At 39.6% G+C, this 21,721-nt stretch overlaps 1 protein-coding gene across 1 annotated transcript; it reads left to right on the top strand.

Moving 5' to 3' along the window:
* The first annotated feature begins 9,509 nt into the window (after nt 1-9,509).
* On the top strand, nt 9,510-21,363 carry GEM (GTP binding protein overexpressed in skeletal muscle). The gene is made up of 5 exons (XM_083361158.1): nt 9,510-9,647; nt 11,490-11,850; nt 15,747-15,823; nt 18,384-18,588; nt 19,333-21,363. Exons 2-5 carry the CDS (start codon nt 11,508-11,510, stop codon nt 19,608-19,610), a joined length of 903 nt encoding a protein of 300 aa, XP_083217284.1. The 5' UTR covers nt 9,510-9,647; nt 11,490-11,507; the 3' UTR covers nt 19,611-21,363.
* The last annotated feature ends 358 nt before the right edge of the window (nt 21,364-21,721 follow it).

The following is a 21,721-nucleotide window of genomic DNA, read 5'->3' as shown; positions in this document are numbered from 1 at the left end:
ACATCGAAAGAGTATGTGTCCAATGGTCTCCACCTCTCCTGAGCCACAGGAGCAGAGATGGCCGATGGAAATGTATGGCACACTGTGAGTGAAAATGCTTTCCGATGGTTTACTGACTCTAACTGACTAAGATAACTGGCAGGTGTAACAACATATCTATTAGAGTCTGGAGCCAGAAACATCGGAACTATACCTAAGGCAGCTTGCCTCTTGATGTCCTCTACCCTTTATCGCAAGGTTTGTTTTGCTTGGTCTTAGTCCAATTTGAGAATTGAGGCTGATTAGAAGCCTAGTTGGGCAAGATTGGACTCAACTGCCTTGATTCATGCAGAGGAGAATTTATCTTGAAGAATTCATGGAGCAAGGCCTTGTGGAAAGCAAGTAAGCATTAGCCAGATATTTAAGGAAGCTTCGACTTTTATCAGTCCTGTCTTCAGGCACAGAAGTGCATTTGGGACACATCTGGAGAATTGTTCTAATAAATTTGGATTTCCAATGGTGTAAAACACAAAGCTGAGGGTCTGAGCAAGGTCCTGTAGAGAAGTTGTGCTAGCGACTTGGCCAGAAAGAGCTTAATTGCAGCTGGAACATCATGTCCTTCCTTTGTGCAGAAAAATTTAAGAATGGCGTTCGCTGATCATTGGCCAGATGCAGCCACATATTCTCCATGGGCTTTTCATGAGCCAATGGCATCACCTTTTTTTTTAACAAAACCAAAACCAAAATTTCCTGCTTCCAAAATTCTAAGGAGGGAGGGGATGAGGGTTGTGCAGGTGTGCCTGTGTGCATATTTTTGGAGAGAGATACTGTAGGTAACAAAGACAATTTACTATGGAATTGAGAGAAGGAAGACAGCTGGCAATTTTTCTCAGTAATTTAATATATCTGATAATAACAGCAATTTGTTGGAGGGTTAATGCTGCAAACTACCTATCATATGCCTTCTCTCTCTCTCTCTCTCTCTCTGTGTGTGTGTGTGTGTATAGCATAGTATTAGCTTTGAGTTATTTCCTCACAAGGACATAATCCTGGGTAAGCCATGGCACCTCTGGCAGTTTTCACTGTTTAAAAGTTGGGTATGTGCCTGTAACAATACTCACAATGTTTTAAGCACTGGCATCAGAGAACGTCTTTATTCCTTTAGTTGTTGAATGACAGAGTTTTTCTCGACTTTTTAATGGTATTTCAGAATCAAAATCTCACATGAAATGTGTTTGGAGGGGGTGCCTTAATTTTACTTAGATTTTTAACAAAAATTAACAAAGAAAACTATCACAGTAGTGTTTTTATGTTAACATCCCTTGAAATCACCAGCCTTTCCCTTGGTTTGGTAGATATTGGATATGTTGCTGAGAAACTCAGAACAGAGCAGAATAGAATAACAAAGTTGGAAGGGACTTTGGAGGTCATCTAGTCCAGCCCCCTGCTCAGGCAGGAAACCCTATACCAGGGGTGTCAAACTCAATTTCATTGAGGGCCATATCAGCATTGCGGTTGCCCTCAGGGGGCCGGTTGGTTATGGCCAGGGTGGGTGTGGCCTATTGGGTAGGCGTGGCTAGAGTGCATATGGCCTACTGGGTGGGCGTGGCCAGCTCTACATCATTCGCATCAAGGGTGCCTATGGGGGCCTGGGCAGGAGTGGGACAGATCTGAGGGTCTCTGGCAGAAGGAGGGTCTCTGGGCCGGGCCAAGGCAGTGGGGGCCGTTCCCTCACTATTTCCAGGATGGCTTCGTGGGCCACATGAAACCACTTCACGGGCCGGATTCGGCCCCCGGGCCTTGTGTTTGACATGTCTGCCCTATACCATTTCAGACAAATAGCTGCCCTTATGTGCTCAGCTTTGCTGCTTTCCAAATTCACTCCAGCGCCACCAAAGAGCTCTACACTAGTTTAGCATAGAGCCTGCTTGAGCTATTGCTTTTGGGGCTGTTACTAAAAAAGTGACCAGGTCTAATTATTTTATTTTATATAAACATACAATTATAAAGATGATTCTTTCCAACTCCTGTCCTCCAGATGTGCTGAATTTCAGCTTCTACCAATGATAGCTGGCCTGGCTAAGGCCACTTTAAATAGGCTTGAAATCCAGTATATCTGGCAGGCTATGAGTCTGAGAAAGCTGTTTAAATGGGGTTTTTTTTGAGGGGGGGGTTTGGAAAAAAGTATCCTCAGGAAACTATCCAATAGCCTGTAAAGAGGGGGTGATATAGGTGCCTGGTTGTAGCTAGGAGATCAAAATATTTTTCCATTTATCTTGAAACAGGATCAGTGTTTGTGGTGGGAGAGTCCTTAAAGGCTATTATCTCTATTAGATCATAAGGCTAGATGAGTTTCTCTGAATTATGTCTGTCATACATTTGACTATTTCTTATGGCCTGACAAAGTTGTTTAAAATGAATCAAACTGTTTTTCCAAAGTATTTGTTGTTAGCTTGTGCAGCAGGGTGATTCCTTTTTAAATTCTTGACTAACAGGATCATAAATTGCTTCAGTCTTGAGCATCATAACCAGCCTAAGCTCTTTTGCCTTGTAAATTGAAGGTTTGTTTTAATGACAGAAATTGGTAGCAATGGTTAAAGTGTCAGGTTTGGATCGAGGAGAACCAAATTCAAGTTGCCGCTCACTGGATGTCTTTGGGCCATAGTGTCCTTCTCAATATGCCTCACTTTACAGAGTTGTGGGCATAAAATCATTTACAGACTGAATATACTGAGAACTCAGATAAACGCACAACAAAAATGCAATAAATAATGCATCTTGACTTTTAGAGCCATAGATTCAAAAGAAAAAAATGATTCAGAGCAGTTGGTGGCACTCAAATCACAACTCTTGATGATGCCTCTGTGTGTGTGTGTGTGTGTGTGTGTGAGAGAGAGAGAGAGAGAGAGAGAGAGAGAGAGAGAGAGAGAGAGAGAGAGAGAGAGAGAGAGAGAGAGAGAGAGAGAGAGAGCATGCCTGATTATACAAATAACTTCCTGATGTTTTCTTAGCAACGCTTTTTGGAAGTGGTTTGCCATTGCCTTCTTCCCAAGACAGAGAGTGAGAGTGAGAGTGAGAGTGAGAGTGAGAGTGAGAGTGAGAGTGAGAGTGAGAGAGAGAGAGAGAGAGAGAGAGAGAGAGAGAGAGAGAGAGAGAGAGAGAGAGAGAGAGAGAGAGAGAGAGAGAGAGAGAGAGCCAAAGATACCCGGATGGCTTTAGGACTAAAACAGGATTAAAATGCACAGTTTTCTGTCTAGTGCCATTAACTTGCTCTCTTCTTTCCATTCTCATTTGAGTTAAGGAGTTGCAGCCAGGTGCTGCCATGTAAACACATAATTACCCTCTCCTTTTATTTAGCAGCATAACCTTAGCACTTTTCACATGGCATGCTTAACTGAGACACTGCTGGGATACGTGTGTTATGCAAACACATCACTCAGTTAGCCATCATACAAAAGATAATTACTTTTAATCCATATAGAAATGTTTTATTTTGGGTTAACTATGCTTACCTGGTTATCCATGTTGTGCAAACAGCACAGTCCAGCCAAAACTGGAAATGTCCAGTTAGTCCTTCAAAAACACTAACTGGGTATAGAAAGTAGACCAAACAAGCCTCTTCATTACATTTCTCAATGATGAGAAACCCAGGAACATTTAGCATATCTCCCAAACACTGGTAGGTACCAAAATGGTTCCCCACTACTACTTGGCCAATGGTGGAGAGGTGGATGATGTATTCAAGTCTTGCTAGTATTTTTATGGCATAAGGGCTCAGATGTCAGATACTTCCAAAAATAATAGGTGTGGACACCGAATTTCCAAAATATTGACTTTCAACAGTGTTATTCTGTGATACTTGTAACTGTGACAGCATGTTGCCAAACCATGCTTCAGGCGGTCCAAGGGGGTTAGGGTTGATTAGTTTAAATGTCTTGTAACAAGGCCAGGTACAAAGTGATTACATGGTGGAACTAATTGCCCAGCATATCCTGTTTTTTTTTCTTCTATGGGATCTTTGCCAGATTAAAATATTGCTCATTACACAATTTGATCCAGCCAGAACTTAGTTGGTTTAAATAAAAAAAGTTAACTATATTTAATAAGCGTATCGAATGTGTTACTTTGTTGTGGCTTTTTCTGTTTGATACACCAGATTGTTGCTAGTTACTATACAAATGTACTGGGTAATTGACCTCTTTGTTAGTTCAATTATTTTAGTGATGAAATAACTACTTTAGCATATTTAAAACAGTACTGTGATTGTTAATGAATTTATGTGATTATTCTTTCCTTACATTAATTGGATTGCCTCTGAAGCTATGCTCATTTACCCTTGGCTTGAATTTTTTCCTTTGGTGGGGAAGGTGCCTTCAAGTCAGTCTTGACTCCTGGTGACTGTATGGACAGCAGTTTTCTTGTCAAGATTTACAGAAACGGAAGGAAGAACTGCCGACTATAGAGGAATGGACTTTAAAAGTTTCTAACCTGGTGGAAATGGCAAAGATCTCGGCGTATTTGAAAGACCATTCGCAACAAGGATATATCCTGGAGTGGAAAAAAATGGATTGATTACATCCAGAATAAATATGGGACTAAAAAGTTTCATTTAGCATTTGAATAAGTACCGATGTGATATTTATATTGCTTGTAGTCATTTTATATGAGCTAAAGTGCGATAGACTTAATAGTTTATTGTTATTAGCATATGGTAGTTTATGATTGTTTTTTACTTTTATACCTTGTATTTAGCTCGGGGAAGTCGGGGAGGGGGGAAGGGGAGGGGGGGAGGGTTGGGCTGGGCTGGGATGGGGGGGTGGGGGTGGGGAGGGGTTGTTTTGTTAAAGATAAAATGTATTGAAAAACTTTTCAATAAAAAAAAAGATTTACAGAAACGGTTTGCCTTTGCCTTCCTAGGGCTAAGAGAAAGTGACTGGTCCAATGATACCCAGTTGCCTTCATAGCTAAGATCTAGAATCCATAGCCTTTCCATTTCTAGCCTTGTGTCTTAACTACTAAATGAAAGTAGCTCTCATATTGTTAATTATTTGATTTATATCTCATATTTGCTTCAGGAGCTCAAGATTAGTATTGCAGTCCAATTTTAATTGTACCACAAGAAATCTTTAGGTTTGACCCATGATTATACTGTTTCTCATCTCCTTATTGTTATTGTTTTGGCTGAGACATGTCAGTTCAAGAATAATCTGAAGGTTTCTCCATCTGAGAATATTTCTCCTATGGGAGACTTCATATATAAAGATAGCATATGGAAACATTCCTTAACTGTGCCTGTTCAGCCAAAAGTTATTAGGGTATGCCTGTGCACTAATTCTTTCGAGTCTTAGAAATTCTTGGATTTATGCCATTGTCCAAACATTCAAAGAGTTATTTCTTATTTATGGCAATTTTTTCTGTCCTTCTCCTAACCCTCCAGCACTATTATTGGTACTTTCAGTTTTCATCTAGCTGATACAGATCCCTAAAACGTCTGTTGTTATGGTTTTGTATTTCTTGGCTATCCTGCAGAGAAATCTGAGATGCCTCTATCTATCTCAAGCACTATTTGGACTTCGGCAAATATTTTTTTGCTTGAGTTTGTTTTGAAAATCTTCCTAAAATGAGTCATGGTATACAAGGTCCAAGCACATGCTGGATATCATTAAGTCGAATTTGGTGTGCTGTGTGAACCCAGTGAAATTTATTTCAGCACCAACATGCCTAGGATGAAGATATAAGTGAGAGGACTCGTTTCCACATTGTGTCTTTACCAGGTCATAGCAGTTTTTTTCCTTGTGGGCCCATAGGCATTAAAACTTCTGCTCTTCGCTTTATTTATTTCTTTGTAGGTATAGTAGGAATGCACCTTGTCTTGCACATCTTAAGCAGTGCCCTGCTGCATCAGATTCCAGACCCCTGCACTCTCTAGCAGGCAGTTTTCACCGGGGCCATCAACAGGCACAAGGAAGCCTCCTCTAGTCTCTTAGCAGAAGGCTTCAGAGGCTGCCACACTGCATCAAAGCTAGTAGAAAGTGGTTATCCATGAATTAGTCCAAAGTAATAGCCAGAATCACATCTCATGAAAGCAAATTCCAAAGTTCACATGTTCTAATTCTTTCAGGATTCACTTTCATTGGGTGACTTCTGGTAGGAAAGAGAGAATAGCTTTTCCTGGTCTACTTTAGGTAAAGGTAAAGGTTCCCCCGCACATGCGTGCTAGTCGTTTCCAACTCTAGGGGCCGGTGCTCATCTCCGTTTCAAAGCCGAAGAGCCAGCGCTTGTCCGAGGACGTCTCCGTGGTCATGTGGCCGGCATGACTAGACGCCAGAGGCGCACGGAGCGCTGTTACCTTCCCACCGTAGGGGTCCCTATTTTCCTACTTGCATTTTTACGTGCTTTCGAACTGCTAGGTTGGCAGAAGCTGGGACGAGTAACAGGCGCTCACTCTGTTACGCGGCACTCGGGATTCGACCCGCCAAACTGCTGACCTTCTGATCGACAAGCTCAGCATCCTAACCCACTGAGCCACCGCGTCCCTTTGGTCTACTTTAACCACAGCATTAATTTGGACATAGCATGTGTGAACCCAACCAAATTTACTGGAGTCAAAAAGTGTTATTAAATGGCTTAGCAGTATACAGGTAGTCCTCAACTTACAACAGTTCATTTAGTGACTGTTCAAAGTTACAATGACACTGAAAAAAGTGCGTTATGACCATTGTTCACACTTATGACCGTTGCAGCATCCCCATGTTCATGTGATCAAAGTTCAGACGCTTGGCAACTGGCTCACATTTATGACAATTGCAGTGTCCTACGATCACGTGATCATCTTTTGTAACCTTCTGATAAGCAAAGTCAATGGGAAAGTCAGATTCACTTAACAGCCATGTTACTAACTTAAAAACTGCAGTGATTCACTTAACAATTGCGGCAAGAAAGGTTGTAAAATAGAGCAAAATTCACTTAACAAATGTCTCAGCAACAGAAATTGTGGCTCAATTGTGGTCATAAGTGGAGGACTACCTGTATAAGAAACAATCTATATATCAGGTATTAGCAGCTTTGGTGATGATTGGATGGGAGGTTACTCCTTCCCACTCCTCATGTTTGAATTTCAGATTGGACCTGTTCATCGCTCTGTTTCTTTTATCATCAAAAGACTCAAGTGCAAGTTGTGCTTTTAACTTAATGTGCAGGTTGATGTTTTCCAAACCCCAATCTGTAAACTGTGCTGCATAATTTCTGGAAATGTTTAGTACAATTCCCATCTTCTCCTGCAATGTACTCTTTAATCTCTTAGTGACCCAAGTGTCTGTAAACCTCTTGCCTCTTCTGATGCAAAGGTTGGCCCACTGTCTTGTTTAATATTAGAAGTGGAAATCATTAAAGGAGACTCAGATTAACAAAAAGTGCAGAAGAAGACAATCCAGCTGCCAGCCAGCCACAAGATCTCTGGGAAGTTAAGCGTAGTCAGAAATAAAGCCAGCTATAAAGTTAGTCAAAGAACCGAGCACCCTTTGAGCAATACGATTTCTTAGCACAGCATAACCTTTGTCTTCAAAAAACAAGTTTATCTGATGTAACAGTTTCTTTACAAATAGCAATAGCAATTAGCAATACTGCCTCATCGCACTTTACTGCACTCTCTGGGCAGTTTACAGTGTAAGCCCTGTTTGCATATTGCCCCCAAAAATCTGGGTAGCATTTCATGTATAGATGAAAGATGAGGTTAAACAGATTTACAGTAAATATATAACTTTTGCAGTGGTAAGTTCATTGGAGGATGACCTGTCCTATAAACCAGATTTAATGAGCACCTAGTTTGCTGTATTTGAGTGCTTTGTAACTTGATATAGTCTTCCACAAACTAACTTATATGCTCCCCACAACCATCTAGTGTTCCTACCACTTAGATTCTTGCTTTCTATATATACGTTTAGTTTTTAATTAATATATCATTTACAGGAAGTCCTTGTTTAGTGATCACAATTGAGACTGGCAACTCAGTTGTTGAATGAAGCAGTTCCTAAGTAAAAACTGTGTCTGTGCTTACGGTGTTACTTCAGTTTTCCTTTGCTTTACATATATGCAAAGACTGTAAATGTGAGGATTGGTTGCAAAGTTACTTTTTCATCACCATCGTAACTATGAATGGTCTCTGAGCAAGGCAGTCACTAAATAAAGAGTACTTGTATAGTGTCTAGCCTTCCATAATGTTTTTAGAGTTTTATTTCTACTCTTTTGTATCCTTTATGTTTTTCTAATGACTACACCCCACCTCCCTTATGCTGGTGTATGACCATAATAAAGATTTAATGTAAAATAATAATAATAATAATAATAATAATAATAATAATAATAATAATAATAATAATAATAATAATAATAATAAAGTTGGAAGGGATCTTGGAGGTCATCTAGTCCAACCCCCTGCTCAGGCAGGAAACCTTATACCATTTCAGACAAATGGCTGTCCAGTCTCTTCTTAAAAACCTCCAGTGTTGGAACATTCACCACTTCTGGAGGCAGTTTGTTCCACTGGTTAATTGTTCTAACTGTCAGGAAGTTTCTCCTTAGTTCTAGGTTTCTTCTCTCCTTGACTAGTTTCCATCCGTTGCTTCTTGTCCTGCCTTCGAGCACTTTGGAGAATAGCTTGACTCCTTCTTCTTTGTGGCAGCCCCTGAGATATTGGAACACTGCTATCATGTCACCCCTCACCCTTCTCTTCATTAAACTACACATACCCAATTCCAGCAATCGTTCCCTATATGTTTTAGCCCCCAGCCCCCTAATCATCTTGGTTGCTCTTCTCTGTACCTTTTCTAGAGTCTCGACATCTTTTTTACATCGTGGTGACCAAAACTGGATGCAGCAAATATTTTGAGATTAGGGTGCAACCAGATACCCAAAGGCAAGGTATCTTTATCATTCTAATGGGAATATTTTTCTGCAAGTATATAAGATGCCAGGGACTGAAATTTTGTTTTGCAGCATACCACCTTCCCAATAGTTTTTTTTTTAAAAAAAATAAAGTAATAATTAAACAAATGGAGCCTGGAGGTATTTGTGGGTAAATAGCGTGTCCATATTTGAAAGAGGATAATTTCCCGTACAGCACAACTTCCAGACAATTAAGATTTGTGCAACATTGCTTGCATTAATGAATCCAAATGGCTTCAAACAGATGGTTCATTTCAGTGGCACTCCACTCCTCCCAACAAAGGAGTTGTGTGCATGTGTGCTTTTCTGCTTTTCTCTTACAGAACTGGCTCTTAACAAGCATAATGAAGATTTTTTTTAAAAAAAAAAAAGCAGAAAAAAGAAACTTAACTACAACATCAATTACTTTGTTAGCATCAGTAACTTCTCTCCTGCTCCCTCTCTTCTTCCCCTTTTCTGCATGCCTGCTTCCATCCAGATGGGGGCTGGCTCTTGGGTGGACAGGCCAGTGACGTCACGGAAAAGCCCTGTGTCTGATCAGATGGGCTTAATATAAACCAGGTTTGTTGAGAAAGAATCAAGTGAGGCAGTCCTTGAACATATGAAGGATTTTCTGTGGGACATTTGCCCGGTGTTCCATACTTTGAGAACTAAGGGATTCTGATCAGGAACATCGACTGGCTGCAAAAGACAATCAGGAAAAAACTAACCAACCATCCGGCAAGGTAGTGTTTCTTTACCAAGAACAAATGAATAAGCCTTCTTTTAAGCACCCAAGCAGACTTGTATTTAGAGAGCAAAAAGAGAGAGAGAGAAAAAAGCATTATTTGAAATAGAAGTTAAAAGTTGCATTGGAACTAGCTGTATTTTTTTTCACTGAACTCAGATTATTAACGGTCCAGTTGGCTGCATAGCTTGTGCTATAGAAATGAATTTGATTCTGTCTGTTTCTAAGAAGTGATATTGTTGACTAGAATGAGAGCGAAGTGTATTCAGTGTGCAGGAGTTTGATACTATTCTTGCTTGGGAAAGTTCCCAGGAGTGGAGCAGAAGATGGATAGCCTTGTTTTGCTTGTGCTTTTCTGCATGGCATTCCTTAGTATCCCTTGGGAATCTCACGTTTGGGGCTTTTGCAAAAAGAGAAGTGTCTGCATCTTAAATGTCAGGCAGAACATCATTTGCTGCTTTGTTTGCATGTCTTAGCTTCCAAAGTAGTCAGATTCCCATTCATGGGACTCATCACTGAATGGTGGACCAAATGCTCACTTTGTGAAGGAGAGCTGTTCTGCAAATGCTGCTCTTATATTCACTTTGGAAAAGGGACATCAGCTTTCTCTTCTGTTCTGCCCGATAGCTCTAGAGGTGTTATGTCAGCTGAGAAAGAACCATGCTTTAGCCTAAATAAGCCAGATGTCTAAATAGATGTCATGACCGGAGCTGGTGAGCATCAAAGTAATTTTCCTAAAAATGGTAGCTGCAAATGTTTCTGGCCTCAAGAATTGCCTCACAGCATTGTCTCTTACCAGTGCTGAGCAATCCTTCCTGCAAAGTTATAAACTATCTGTAGGGAAGGGAGGATAGTCCTGGCTTACTACTCTTGAGATGAATTGCAGCCTTTTACAGTAGAAGGAAGTTCTTACATCACAAACATAGCATGGATACACTTTTGAATTATTTCCTCCTCCACACAACAAGATTTGTGTTGTTACTGATCCTTTAAAGGCAAAAGGAAGGAACTTAGGTACTTTTTCTTAAAGACTGTTAGATGAGATAGGGATGTTTGCCATCCCTTCTTTCTTCTACTGTATAGCCTCTGATTGCCCACTTGGGTCTGCAGAGCTGCTTTTCAGGAGTACAGGGAGCAGAAACAAACCAGGATTTTCAAAGGTGACCTTCTTGGCCTCTTCCTCCAGGATGAGTGGATTTCTACTAAGTGCTCTCCTTTGCAGGAGACCCAAGTTTCTTGGTTGCTTTGGATGGCTTTTTTAGATGGTACTGTATTGCCACTTGGTCTGCGCTCTTATTGAGAGCAACAGCCATCCACAAATTACATGATCAGATGGAGGAAACAATCCAAGTTTTGAATTCAAGTTTAAAGTATTTTTTATTGGTGAGCAGTTGTTACAATTCCTAAGCCCTCAACTGCTTCTTAAGGAGGAATTTCCACTGCTATGAGTATCTTTCTCCTATTTTAGCTCTTTGAAGCTACATTCAGGCAGGGAATGGGCCAATTCACCACAGCCAACTCACCACGGGACAATTCGCTGTGGGACAATTCAACAATTCAATTTAATTGGCATCCTTTGGCACTCTTTGTTTAATGATTCTATTCCACTATTTCTTCAATATTAGCATAGTCCCGTGGCGAGTTAACTATGGCGAGTTGTGCCACAGTGAGTTGGCGATGGCAAGTTAGCTGCAGCAAGTTGGCCACGGCAAGTTGTCTTAGGCCCTTAAGGCATGCTCACCAAGAATTTCACATGTGGGCATTCCCCATGTCAGACAGACAATGTATGCAATCTACTGGTACTTATGATGTTCACCATTTCACTGTTGCTGTTTTTTAGTCTCGAAGGGAAAAAGCCATGACCCTGAACAATGTCACCATGCGTCGCAACAGTGGCAGTAGCTGTGGTGCCTTGCAGCCTCAGCAGCAACGTTGGAGTGTTCCAACAGATGGAAAGCATCTGGTAGTGCAGAAAGAGACCCAAGAGGCAAACTGCCAGAAAAGGTATACCCTAAACCATGAAGAATATTACCGCAAAAGCTGGTCATCAGAGTCCTCTGATTCTGTCATCTCCACTGAGTCAGGAAACAGCTGCTACCGAGTGGTTCTCATAGGGGAACAAGGAGTTGGCAAAACCACCATTGCAAGTGTCTTTGCAGGTGTGCATGACAGCCTGGACAGCGATTGTGAACTTCTGGGAGGTAGGTGGTTTTGTTCCTTGCCCCCTCCCCTCTCCCCCACCCGGTTAAAACTTTTTGGGTAAGAGGCCTTTGGGAGCAAGCAAATTCAGAGTTCCTGATCTTGAAGTCATAATTCTATGGCCTCCAAAGTGATTTCAGAACGTGGTTATCTATTAAGGAAGATGGCAGGGTCAGTTGGAGGTTGGAGGGAGCTATTTTCAGTTTGCATTGTAATGCCAACTTAATCTGATTTTGCTTTTCTTTTTTTTAATGAACACACAAACTGAGCTCTCATCCTAATGTAGTATGCTTTTTTTTAAAAAAAAATTCTAAATATTCTAAAATATTATTTTTTGAATAATGTATATATTTGTAAATGCAATGTATCAAAATGCATAATATAAGGAAACTTGTTTGTAGAAACCGTGTATATTAGATTACAGTGTGAACAAAAGTTCTACGCTTGAAAAAATGCACCCCCGAAAAAACCCAATGGTTAGCGCAAACTTTAAAAGAAAATTCTTGAGCTCAACAAACCAAATCTGTGCAAATCTGAGAAAAGCTGAACTTGACAGATGTGCAATAAATAAGAAGCAAAGACTTTTCTGATAAATTCACCAAAATGTGTATGTTACATTTTTGGGTATATAATTTTCCACTAAGATCGTGTGTCCTAAGGGTAATGATTGTAACATCTGCTGATGCTTGCTGTGTAGGAGTTAGTGCTTCTGGATAATTGTCATAAACATTCAACGTGCAGAATTCCAGCTACTTCATCATATTTTCAATTCAAGCAAGACACATCATTGATGAGTTTTCAAAGGGTACATATTATAGAAAAAGGTGACATGCAAATTAGAATAATGGTACAGAAGCAACTGATAAGTTTAAGAATTGTATTCATATGAGAAAAGTAACATTTCTACACATTATAATTAATCTCACTCAAAATTTAAAAATGGGATCAGTTCAGAAGACAAACTTAGCATTAAAGTACTTTTTAAAAATTTCTATTAGACGAACTATCCCAGGATTTGGACAAGGCATTAGAAACAAGCAAAATAAGAGTTTATGTTAAAAGAACATTGCAAGCATTGAATTCAGAGATGAATTCTGAAATTGCACTTGCATGTTCCTGGGAATATGGCACAAACAACCTCAATGGGCCTATTTCTGAGTGAGCAGGTCAAGGATTGCACTATTATAGTCTAACTTTATATATGTCTAGCTAGAAATGTCCCTCAAAGTCAAATGTAACAAACAGAGAATTAAAGGTGGGAACAATGGAAATGAGAACATACTGATTTAAATGAAGTGTAAGACTCACTTTCAAATAACCCTGCATTAAAGTGAGCTGTAATATACATACATACATACACACACACACACACACACACACACACACACACACACACACACACGTGTTCCCATAAGGAAAAGTGATAATTCAGGGTTTAGAAAGGGAAACGGCTAACTTCTGCTTTCTTCTCCATATTATGCCAGAGCTGCACCCCTAGTTACCGTAATAGCAGAACTGCCATATTTAGCAGAACTGCTAACAAAACACTCGCTTCACCTTTCCTCAACCTGCTCTGTTGTATTACAACCATAAGCTATTCTTTGGTTGAACATTGAACTTCATCATTCCTGAAGTCTCCAGCTTGGAGGGGGCTGATTGAATAAGCAATAGCCCCAATTAATTGGCCAGCAGCTTTTAAAGCATCATTTGGTTATTTCAATAAGTCAATATTTATGTTACATTTCAAATTCTCCTTTCATTAAAAAAAAGATTTGCAGCATATTGTACAGCGTACATCCTTCTTCAAATAATTTACTTTTAAAATGGATTTGCTAAAAATATAATAAATATTGTCCTATCTTTGCTTTGTAGTGTGTGGGTATTATTTTAAATTTTACATATTGGCACTGCAGTAATAGTAGCCTAAATTCAATAGCCTAAGCACTTTATTTATTCCATGAGTAACTTAAATTGCAACTTATGGAACTATAGGTGGGGTATATGTGATTAAAAATATCTCTTCAGAATCGGATTTCAAAATTGGTTACACTGGGAACTGGGAAGTGAGAAATTCAAGAGGACTGAGAGGAAAGCAAGATTTTGGGATCTTTTTGCACCACCTTCACTGCAACATGGCCACAAGAACTGGAACCTTCTGAGCATTTGTTTTAGAACAGGGGTGTCAGACTGCCGACCCAAGGGCCGGATGTGCCACCGCAAAAACCACACCCACCCCATTGCCGGCAATGGAAAAAAGTCACGATACGCCGCGACTCGTCACATGATGTTGCAAGTTGGACACCCCTGTTTTAGAACATAAAGATGTTGGATTTCTGGGAATTGTAGTCCCAACACATTGGGAGGATTTTAGAGTTTGGCAAAGTTGCCACAAAAATAGATTACAGGTGAATTCAAGCAATCTTTTGCTCTGTCAGGAATTTTAATTGTAATATAATTTAAGAAGCATAAAAATATAACACTGTAATAAAAATATAAGGAAGAGAATTGCCAGTTTGTTCGTATTCTATTAGGAAGGGCCACACTAAAAAAAAGCCACCCCCTTGAATCTACCGTATGTACTTTTGCTCCAGAATAAAGCTGTTTAAGTTGCTTGCAGCCTTAATGCCTGCTCACCCATAAATTGAGTGAAAACAAATATTTTCCATTACTAAGCCTAACTGGAGTCTCCAGGACTGCCTGCAGCTCCCATGGGGGTCAAAAGGTCATGTTTGCTTTAATTTTTTTCCCTTTTGGATCTTCTTTCTACTCCTCTTGTCCTACTTAGGAGAAAGAGAACTCCAGCAAAAAGTCAATGTAGTCATTTTTTTTTTCTACCATGGAAATTATACCATTCTGGAACTCATGTAAATGTTCAGATCTTTGCCAGAGTCTGATATAAGAATGTCAGATGTAACAAGTTGTTTTTTTCCTAACATTTGTCTGGTGTGATGTCCTGGAGTGGAAAGAACAGGCATGAGATACAGTCAAAATAGACTTAGCTGCCCTGTTGATAGATACAGATGGCTATATTTTCTGAGCTGGTATCCGGAGAACATTTATTTCAAATGCAACCCAAAAAAAATCCCTGAGATAATTTTCCTTACCGTGAAAGAATCAGTAGAAGATCATGCCTTAACTTGTATCAGAGTTCAGTTAGTATGAGCACTGAAGCCCAAGATAGACAGACCTCCTCCAAATGTTTATTTAACTGTGGTGGTTTTTTTAAAAATGCAATTGAAGAAAACATCATCACATGATTTGATGGGGGTTCTAGACACTGTATTTAATTTCAATTAAATGTGAATAATATGAACTGAAAGTTGATTTATTGTATTCCCATCTCCTGATACTTATGTGTATCTCCTTGCTGGCTACTCAAGTATTAAGTGTGGTTCCCAATGCAGAAAAAGTATTTTATTCATTTGTTACATAGAGCAGAGATACCCAAAAAGTACCCAGGGACCAGTTCCATGGAGAAAGGTTTTTCCATGGACTGGAGAGTGCGTGGTTTTGTATGCTGTCTGCATCACACGGATGGGGCTTTGTTTGTTTGTGCAGACTGGTTGCTGGCATGCCATGGACCGGTACCGGTCCACGGATCATGGGTTGAGGACCCCTGACATAAAGACATGCTGTTGGTTAAAATGGAGATATATAACTGATGAAGAGTTTTGTTAAACTTAAAAGTCTACCTAATTCTTCCCACCTGAAATAGTTTTAAAGTGGTCTCTTCTCTTTTGGTATGGCATCCACAATGTATTGATGATTTCTTTAATTTCTGCCAAAGAGGGAATTTTCATGTTTCTAACCTTTACTTGCCTAACATTTAAGTCTGAGTTATATAGTGAAAAGGAAAACAAACAAAAAATGTCACATATTTTTGTGTTCTCCATTCTAGAAGACAACTATGAACGAACTTTGCAGGTAGATGGTGAAAGTGCAACTGTAATGCTTCTGGATGTCTGGGAAAACAAGGTAGTGTGCAAAATCATTTTGTCAGGCAGAAATTTTCATGTATGTTGTTCATGTGTTCATTCTTATTCTTTAATTTTGTTGAGTGAAACACGTACTTACATAAATGCATTTTTTAAAAAAGTCGTTAAATCTAGCAGCAAGCACAGTTAAAAATATTGAGAAGCCAAACTTCAGAGTTCTCCTGTTTGAGCAGGGGGCTGGACTAGAGCACCTCCAACGTCCCTTCCAGCTCTATTCTATTCTATTAGCTGTCAAAATCACAATCTGTTAGCTAGTCTATATGGGAAACATTTGAGGTCGGCCTATAGTGTGTTTGTGGTGGACCCCTCTCGCTCTCACTTGCTGGTATTACTTCTAGCAGACAAAGATATAACTAATAATTCTGGCTAAAGTTATTTCATTGCTTATAAAAGCCTCTAATTATTTATTAGAATAGCATAGCATAGCATAGCATGGAATGGAATGGAATCAGAGCTGGAAGGAACTTTGTAGGTCATCTAGTCCAACCCCACACCCTACTAGGAGTCCCTACACCATTTTTGACAGTCTCTTCTTGAAAGCTTCCAATGATGAAGCTCCCACAACTTCTGAAGGCAATCTGTTCCATGGGTTGAGTGTTCCCATTGTCAGAAAATTTCTCTTTATTTCTAGGCTAAATATCTCCTCGATCAGTTTCCATCCGTTATTCCTTGTCTGGCCTTCAGGTGCTTTGGAAAACAGGCTGATCCCCTGCTCTCTGTGATAGTCCCTCAAATATTGGGACACTGCTAACATGTCTCCCCTGGTCCTTCTCTTCACCAGACTAGCCATGCCCAGTTCCTGTAACCATTCTTCATATGTTTAGCCTCCAGTCCCCTAATCATTTTTGTTGCTCTTCTCTGCACTTTTTCTAGAGTCTCAACATCTTTTTATAGTGTGTGACCAAAACTGGTTGCAGTATTTTAGGTGTGGTCTTACTAAGGCTTTATAGAGTGGTATTAGTACCTCATGTGTTCTTGACTGAATCCCTCTGTTAATGCAATTTAGGATTGCATTGGCTTTTTTGGCTTCTGCTGCACACTGTTGCCTCATATTTAATTGATTGTCTGCTAAGACTCCAAGACCCCTCTCAGAGTTACTGCTATTAACCCTGGTTTTGCCCAATCTATATTTGTACTTTTGGTTTTTCTTGCCTAAGTGTAAGTTTTCTCTACATTGAATTTCATTTTGTTAGATAGGATCCAGTGTTCAGGTCTGTCAAGATCCATCTGGATCTTGGCCCTGTTATCTAGGGTATTGGCTATTCCTGCCAAATAAATCACCACAACCTCAAATTGGAGGTTTGCCATAGCTCTGAATAAGAGCTAGGCAAATTTCCACTTATCCTATACTTCTGGGATTTATTTTTGACTTACCAGCCAGTCTGAAGTCTTTAGGTTTCCCAATGGTTTCCTATTTCCTTCCTTATTCTTCTTATTACTTCCAAGACTCATCACCAAGTGCGTTGGGGAAACAGTACTTGCAGTAGTATGTTTGGATCCCTTTTGTAGGTCTACCCCCTTCATGTTGGAAAGCAAGGAGCGACATTTGTAGGACCATATGTCTAATAGTTTTTCTAACTGGTTTTGGCTAGTTGCATTCTAAGGGCTCTGTTTAATTGGGCTATGGGTTGCAACATAAGTCACAATACACAGATACTTGGTGACTTGGATTAAGATCTGGGCACATTTAGCAAGGCTGGTAGAAAAGATCCTCTTTTTCACAATCCATTCCCACATGCTAAGCAGAGTATGTGAGAATTCTCTTCAAGGAATGGAGAGGGATAGGATGTGCTGCAAACAGGAAGAGAGTCCTCTCTAAATGAGTGGATCTCCATCCATAAACAGAACATTTTCAGGGGGGGTTATAAGGATAATTTTATTAAGAGGGCAAGGAAGGGCATTTATGCCACCTATTATTCATATCTACACCTGGATCCAATTCACTGATTATTTTGTAGACATGCATTGCCAGAATAACAAGGAGTATTGGTAAGCAACACACAGAAATGCTTTGGGAATCATGTCAGCAATTTTAGTAATAGGTGAGTCTTGCACAGTAACCATTTTGTGTGGGTGCCCATCAGATGCTTTCAAAATCCTAACCATAAGATAGAACCAGTGGTGGGATTCAAATATGTGAACAACTGGTTCTCTATGTGGATGCCACTTCTGGAAGTCCATTCTGGGCCTGGGCAACAAAAAATAGCTACCAGTTCTGCCAAAGTGGTATGAACTGGCTGAATCCCACCACTGGATAGAACCCAAGTTAATTTGAATACCACTGAGGTACGGAATGAATTTTACCTGTCTAAATTTGGTGAAAAAGAGATTTTGCCAATCAGAAGCAAATTGTATATACAAGCTCGACTTCCAGTGACCTCATAATACAATGCTTGTTTACAAATGCAAACAATGCATTTAAAATAATGAAAACTTTATGATTATAGTAACCAGCAATATTTAGCTTTTCTTATGTAGATGATGGGCTTCCAGGTATGAAGCCTAAACTTCTGACTCCAAATCTCTTTTTATTTGAGTAGAAGGAAAAAGGATGGCTCCAAGAACAGTGCATGAAAGTTGGAGATGCATATTTAATTGTCTATTCCATCACGGACCGGGCAAGCTTTGAAAGAGCATCTGAGCTAAGGATTCAGCTCCGCAGGGCACGGCAGATGGAAGATCTTCCTATTATTTTAGTAGGCAACAAAAGTGATCTTGTAAGGTGCCGTGAAGTTTCTGTTTCAGGTAAGGATGCTTCTCTTCAGTTGTTTTTGCTTCAACTCTTTAGATGCTGTAACTTTAGGCCATATGTACATTATGACTTGTTTGCCCAGCAATTATGAGTGGAGAAGGTAGAGGTGTTTTAAATTCCAAAAGACAATTAATTAACAGTCCAGGCAGTCCTCGACTTACAACAGCTCATTTAGTAACCATTTAAAGTTACAACATCATTGAAAAAAGTGACTTATGACTGTTTTTCACACTTATGACCATTGCAGCATCCCCATGGTCACATGATCAAAATTCAGATGCTTAGCAACTGACTCATATTTGTGATGGTTGTAGTGTCCAAGGGTCATGTGATCATCTTTTTCAAACTTCTGACAAGCAAAGGCCTTGAGAAAGCCAGATTGACTTCACAAATGTGTTACTAACTCAACAACTGCAGTGATTCACTTAGCAATTGGGGCAAGAAAGGTCATAAAATGGGGCAAAACTCACTTAAAAAACTCACTTTAGCAACAGAAATTTTGGGCTTAACTGTAGTTGTAAGTCAAGAACTACCTGTAGTAAAGTGGCATTACCGAAACAGACTTCATTCAGGGAGATATTTTCTCTTCCCCTTTTTGTCTTTTAAGTGAGCAGTAAGTGTTTTGCTTCCTGGGGGATTCTGGGAATCAAAGTCCACGTATCTTAAAGTTTCCATGTTTGAAGAGCACTGCTTCCAAGGAATACTTCTGAATTATTTTCTCTTCAAATCTTTTCCAGAGGGCCGAGCCTGCGCAGTAGTGTTTGACTGTAAGTTCATTGAGACCTCAGCAGCTGTACAGCATAACGTGAGGGAGCTGTTTGAAGGCATAGTACGTCAAATTCGTCTGAGAAGGGACAGCAGAGAAAAGAATGAGAAGAGGCTGGCATATCAAAAGAGAAAAGAGACCATTCCTAAGAAGGCGAGGAGATTCTGGGGGAAAATCGTAGCCCGGAAAAACAAGAATATGGCTTTCAAACTGAAGTCCAAATCTTGCCACGATCTCTCTGTCCTTTAGGAACTTGGGATGCTAGACTTTTATCTATCACAAATATTCCACATAATCTCCAGAACTGAGAAAAATCAATCTATATTAGATTGGTCAACACAACTAATCTGGAATCACAATTGTGATTATTGTGATGGTGCATGCCTGCAATACAGCAAGCATGGCTTCATGCATGGAAGAAGGAAAGTCATCTATATGTTTGGTTTATATTTGAAATGAATGAGCGTACTGGACTGGGAGGAGCATTTTTATGCTCTCTGAAAGAACATTCCAAACAATATAGTGAGATGAATCTGAAAAAACACAACCTGTTTCCTGTGGAAAGGGAAACTCCTATAGTTGCCTTCCTCCTAACCAACCAGTTGCTTTTCTTAAGTGTGCACTGCTAAGTCTTATTCTTACAATATCATCTGTTGCAGTGGCTAGATAGGTATCAGCAGCATCAGCAGATAATCAGATGCTCATATTTCTAGGAACACTAAAACCAGCCACCCACTGATGATTATTGTCATGAAGTCAACACAGTCCCAATTCTAAATCCATTCACTTTCTGCCCTACTGGTTCTACATCCATTTGTCTTCTGATCTGGCACCTGGCATGTTGCTTTATAGCCTGAGATTCTAAAAGACAAAGTAGGCAGGCATTGCAGAAGATCTGATAACAAATTCAATTTTTTCTTTTTTATTATTCCACCTCCTTTCCTCCTCGCTGCCAAGTGAAACCATAAAAGTATGGCTACCTCTGAAATAAAAGCACATACATCACAAACCAGCAATTGCTATGGCATAGCATCATCAATTAATGGCTTCATTGCCCATTGAAGAGGCAGGGAGAAAATATCTTAATGTGCTATGTGCATGTGTGCCTTTGAATCAGTGTTGACTCCTGGTGACTGCCAGAAAAAGTCTCTGCATTTTTCTTGGCAAGATTTTGGAAGTGGTATGCCACTGCCTCCTTCCAAGGGCTGAGAGAGAGTGACTGGCCCAAGGTCATCCAGCTGGCTTTGTGCCTAGGGTGAGACAAGAACTCACAGTTTCTCAATTTCTAGCTGGTGCCTTAATCATTACACCAAAGTGGCACTCTTTAATATGGTTAATTATCTAGAGATGCTTATGTTGTTATTCTCCAACATGGAGAATTAGTCTGAATACCAATAATAAAGAATGTTGGGAGCTTTAGTTAAGTAATTACTGTATAGAATAAACGTTTTCTTATTTCTCTCTAGAGCCATTCAGAATTCCTAAAAACAGCTTAGTAAAGCCAGACATACTCAGGAACGGAGAGGACATTAGCTCACTTATGAAGGGGAGTTCCTGTCTGAATTCAATTCAGTTTTTGCTATAAATTACTTCAAACCAACTTTTGCTTGTATCACCCTACAGCATTGTTATGGTATCAATGGTATATCCTGAAACTCAAACTCAAGGGTGAGATGTAAATTTTTGAGAAGGTGGACTGCCTTTTAGTAAAAAGGAAAAAGACAGTTTGTGCTCAAAACAAGTTTATGACATTACTTTTATATTTATTATATTTCAGTTATTAATTGTATTTTCAATGGGTGAGCTTGAAGAGGGGAAGATGGAAGGACTGTGGAAAATATAGTGTTGAAATATATTTATTAAATGATTTATTGAGAAAATGTTGGTTTTTGTTACTGTTTTCTATTATCTTTTGGACTAAGCAACATTTATTTGCATACCTTAAGAATCAATAAAATATTTTATTGCTTTTAAAATGAAATCTCAAATACTCCTTCTTTAATGGGTGCGAAAAAAGTAAAAAACCAGATATTTTCACACAGAAGGTAGTTGGTATACTAAATCTTCATATTTGTAATTTGTTTCTTAAATTGTGAATTCTTAGTTTACAATTTATAAATTTAATAAATAAATTTAAACAAAAGTTTTCAGTCATTAAAAGCAAGTAATGGGAGCTCACCATTCAGCCCACCAGACCCGGAAGGCAGGATATTATTAGGGCGGTAGTTCTGGTGGGACCATAAAAAAAAGGCTCTTCTCTATGGAACATCATTCCTCCTGAGATACAATTGGCTCCTAGCTTGTTGATTTTCTGAAAGAACCTGAAGATATGGTAATGTAGGTGGGTCTGGAGAGCATGA

The sequence above is a fragment of the Vipera ursinii genome (assembly GCF_947247035.1).
Source record: "Vipera ursinii genome assembly, chromosome: 3".
Taxonomy (NCBI): Eukaryota; Metazoa; Chordata; class Lepidosauria; order Squamata; family Viperidae; genus Vipera; species Vipera ursinii.
Note: the sequence above shows the minus strand (reverse complement) of the source record. Positions and strands in the feature narration are given on the sequence as shown.

What these genes read in the sequence shown, in the direction of transcription:
- GEM (XM_083361158.1), top strand. Translation starts at nt 11,508, where the DNA reads ATGACCCTGAACAATGTCACCATGCGTCGCAACAGTGGCAGTAGCTGT. An exon ending in CGATTGTGAACTTCTGGGAG is followed by an intron (nt 11,851 to 15,746) that starts GTAGGTGGTTTT and finishes TCTCCATTCTAG; the next exon opens with AAGACAACTATGAACGAACT. An exon ending in TGGATGTCTGGGAAAACAAG is followed by an intron (nt 15,824 to 18,383) that starts GTAGTGTGCAAA and finishes TTATTTGAGTAG; the next exon opens with AAGGAAAAAGGATGGCTCCA.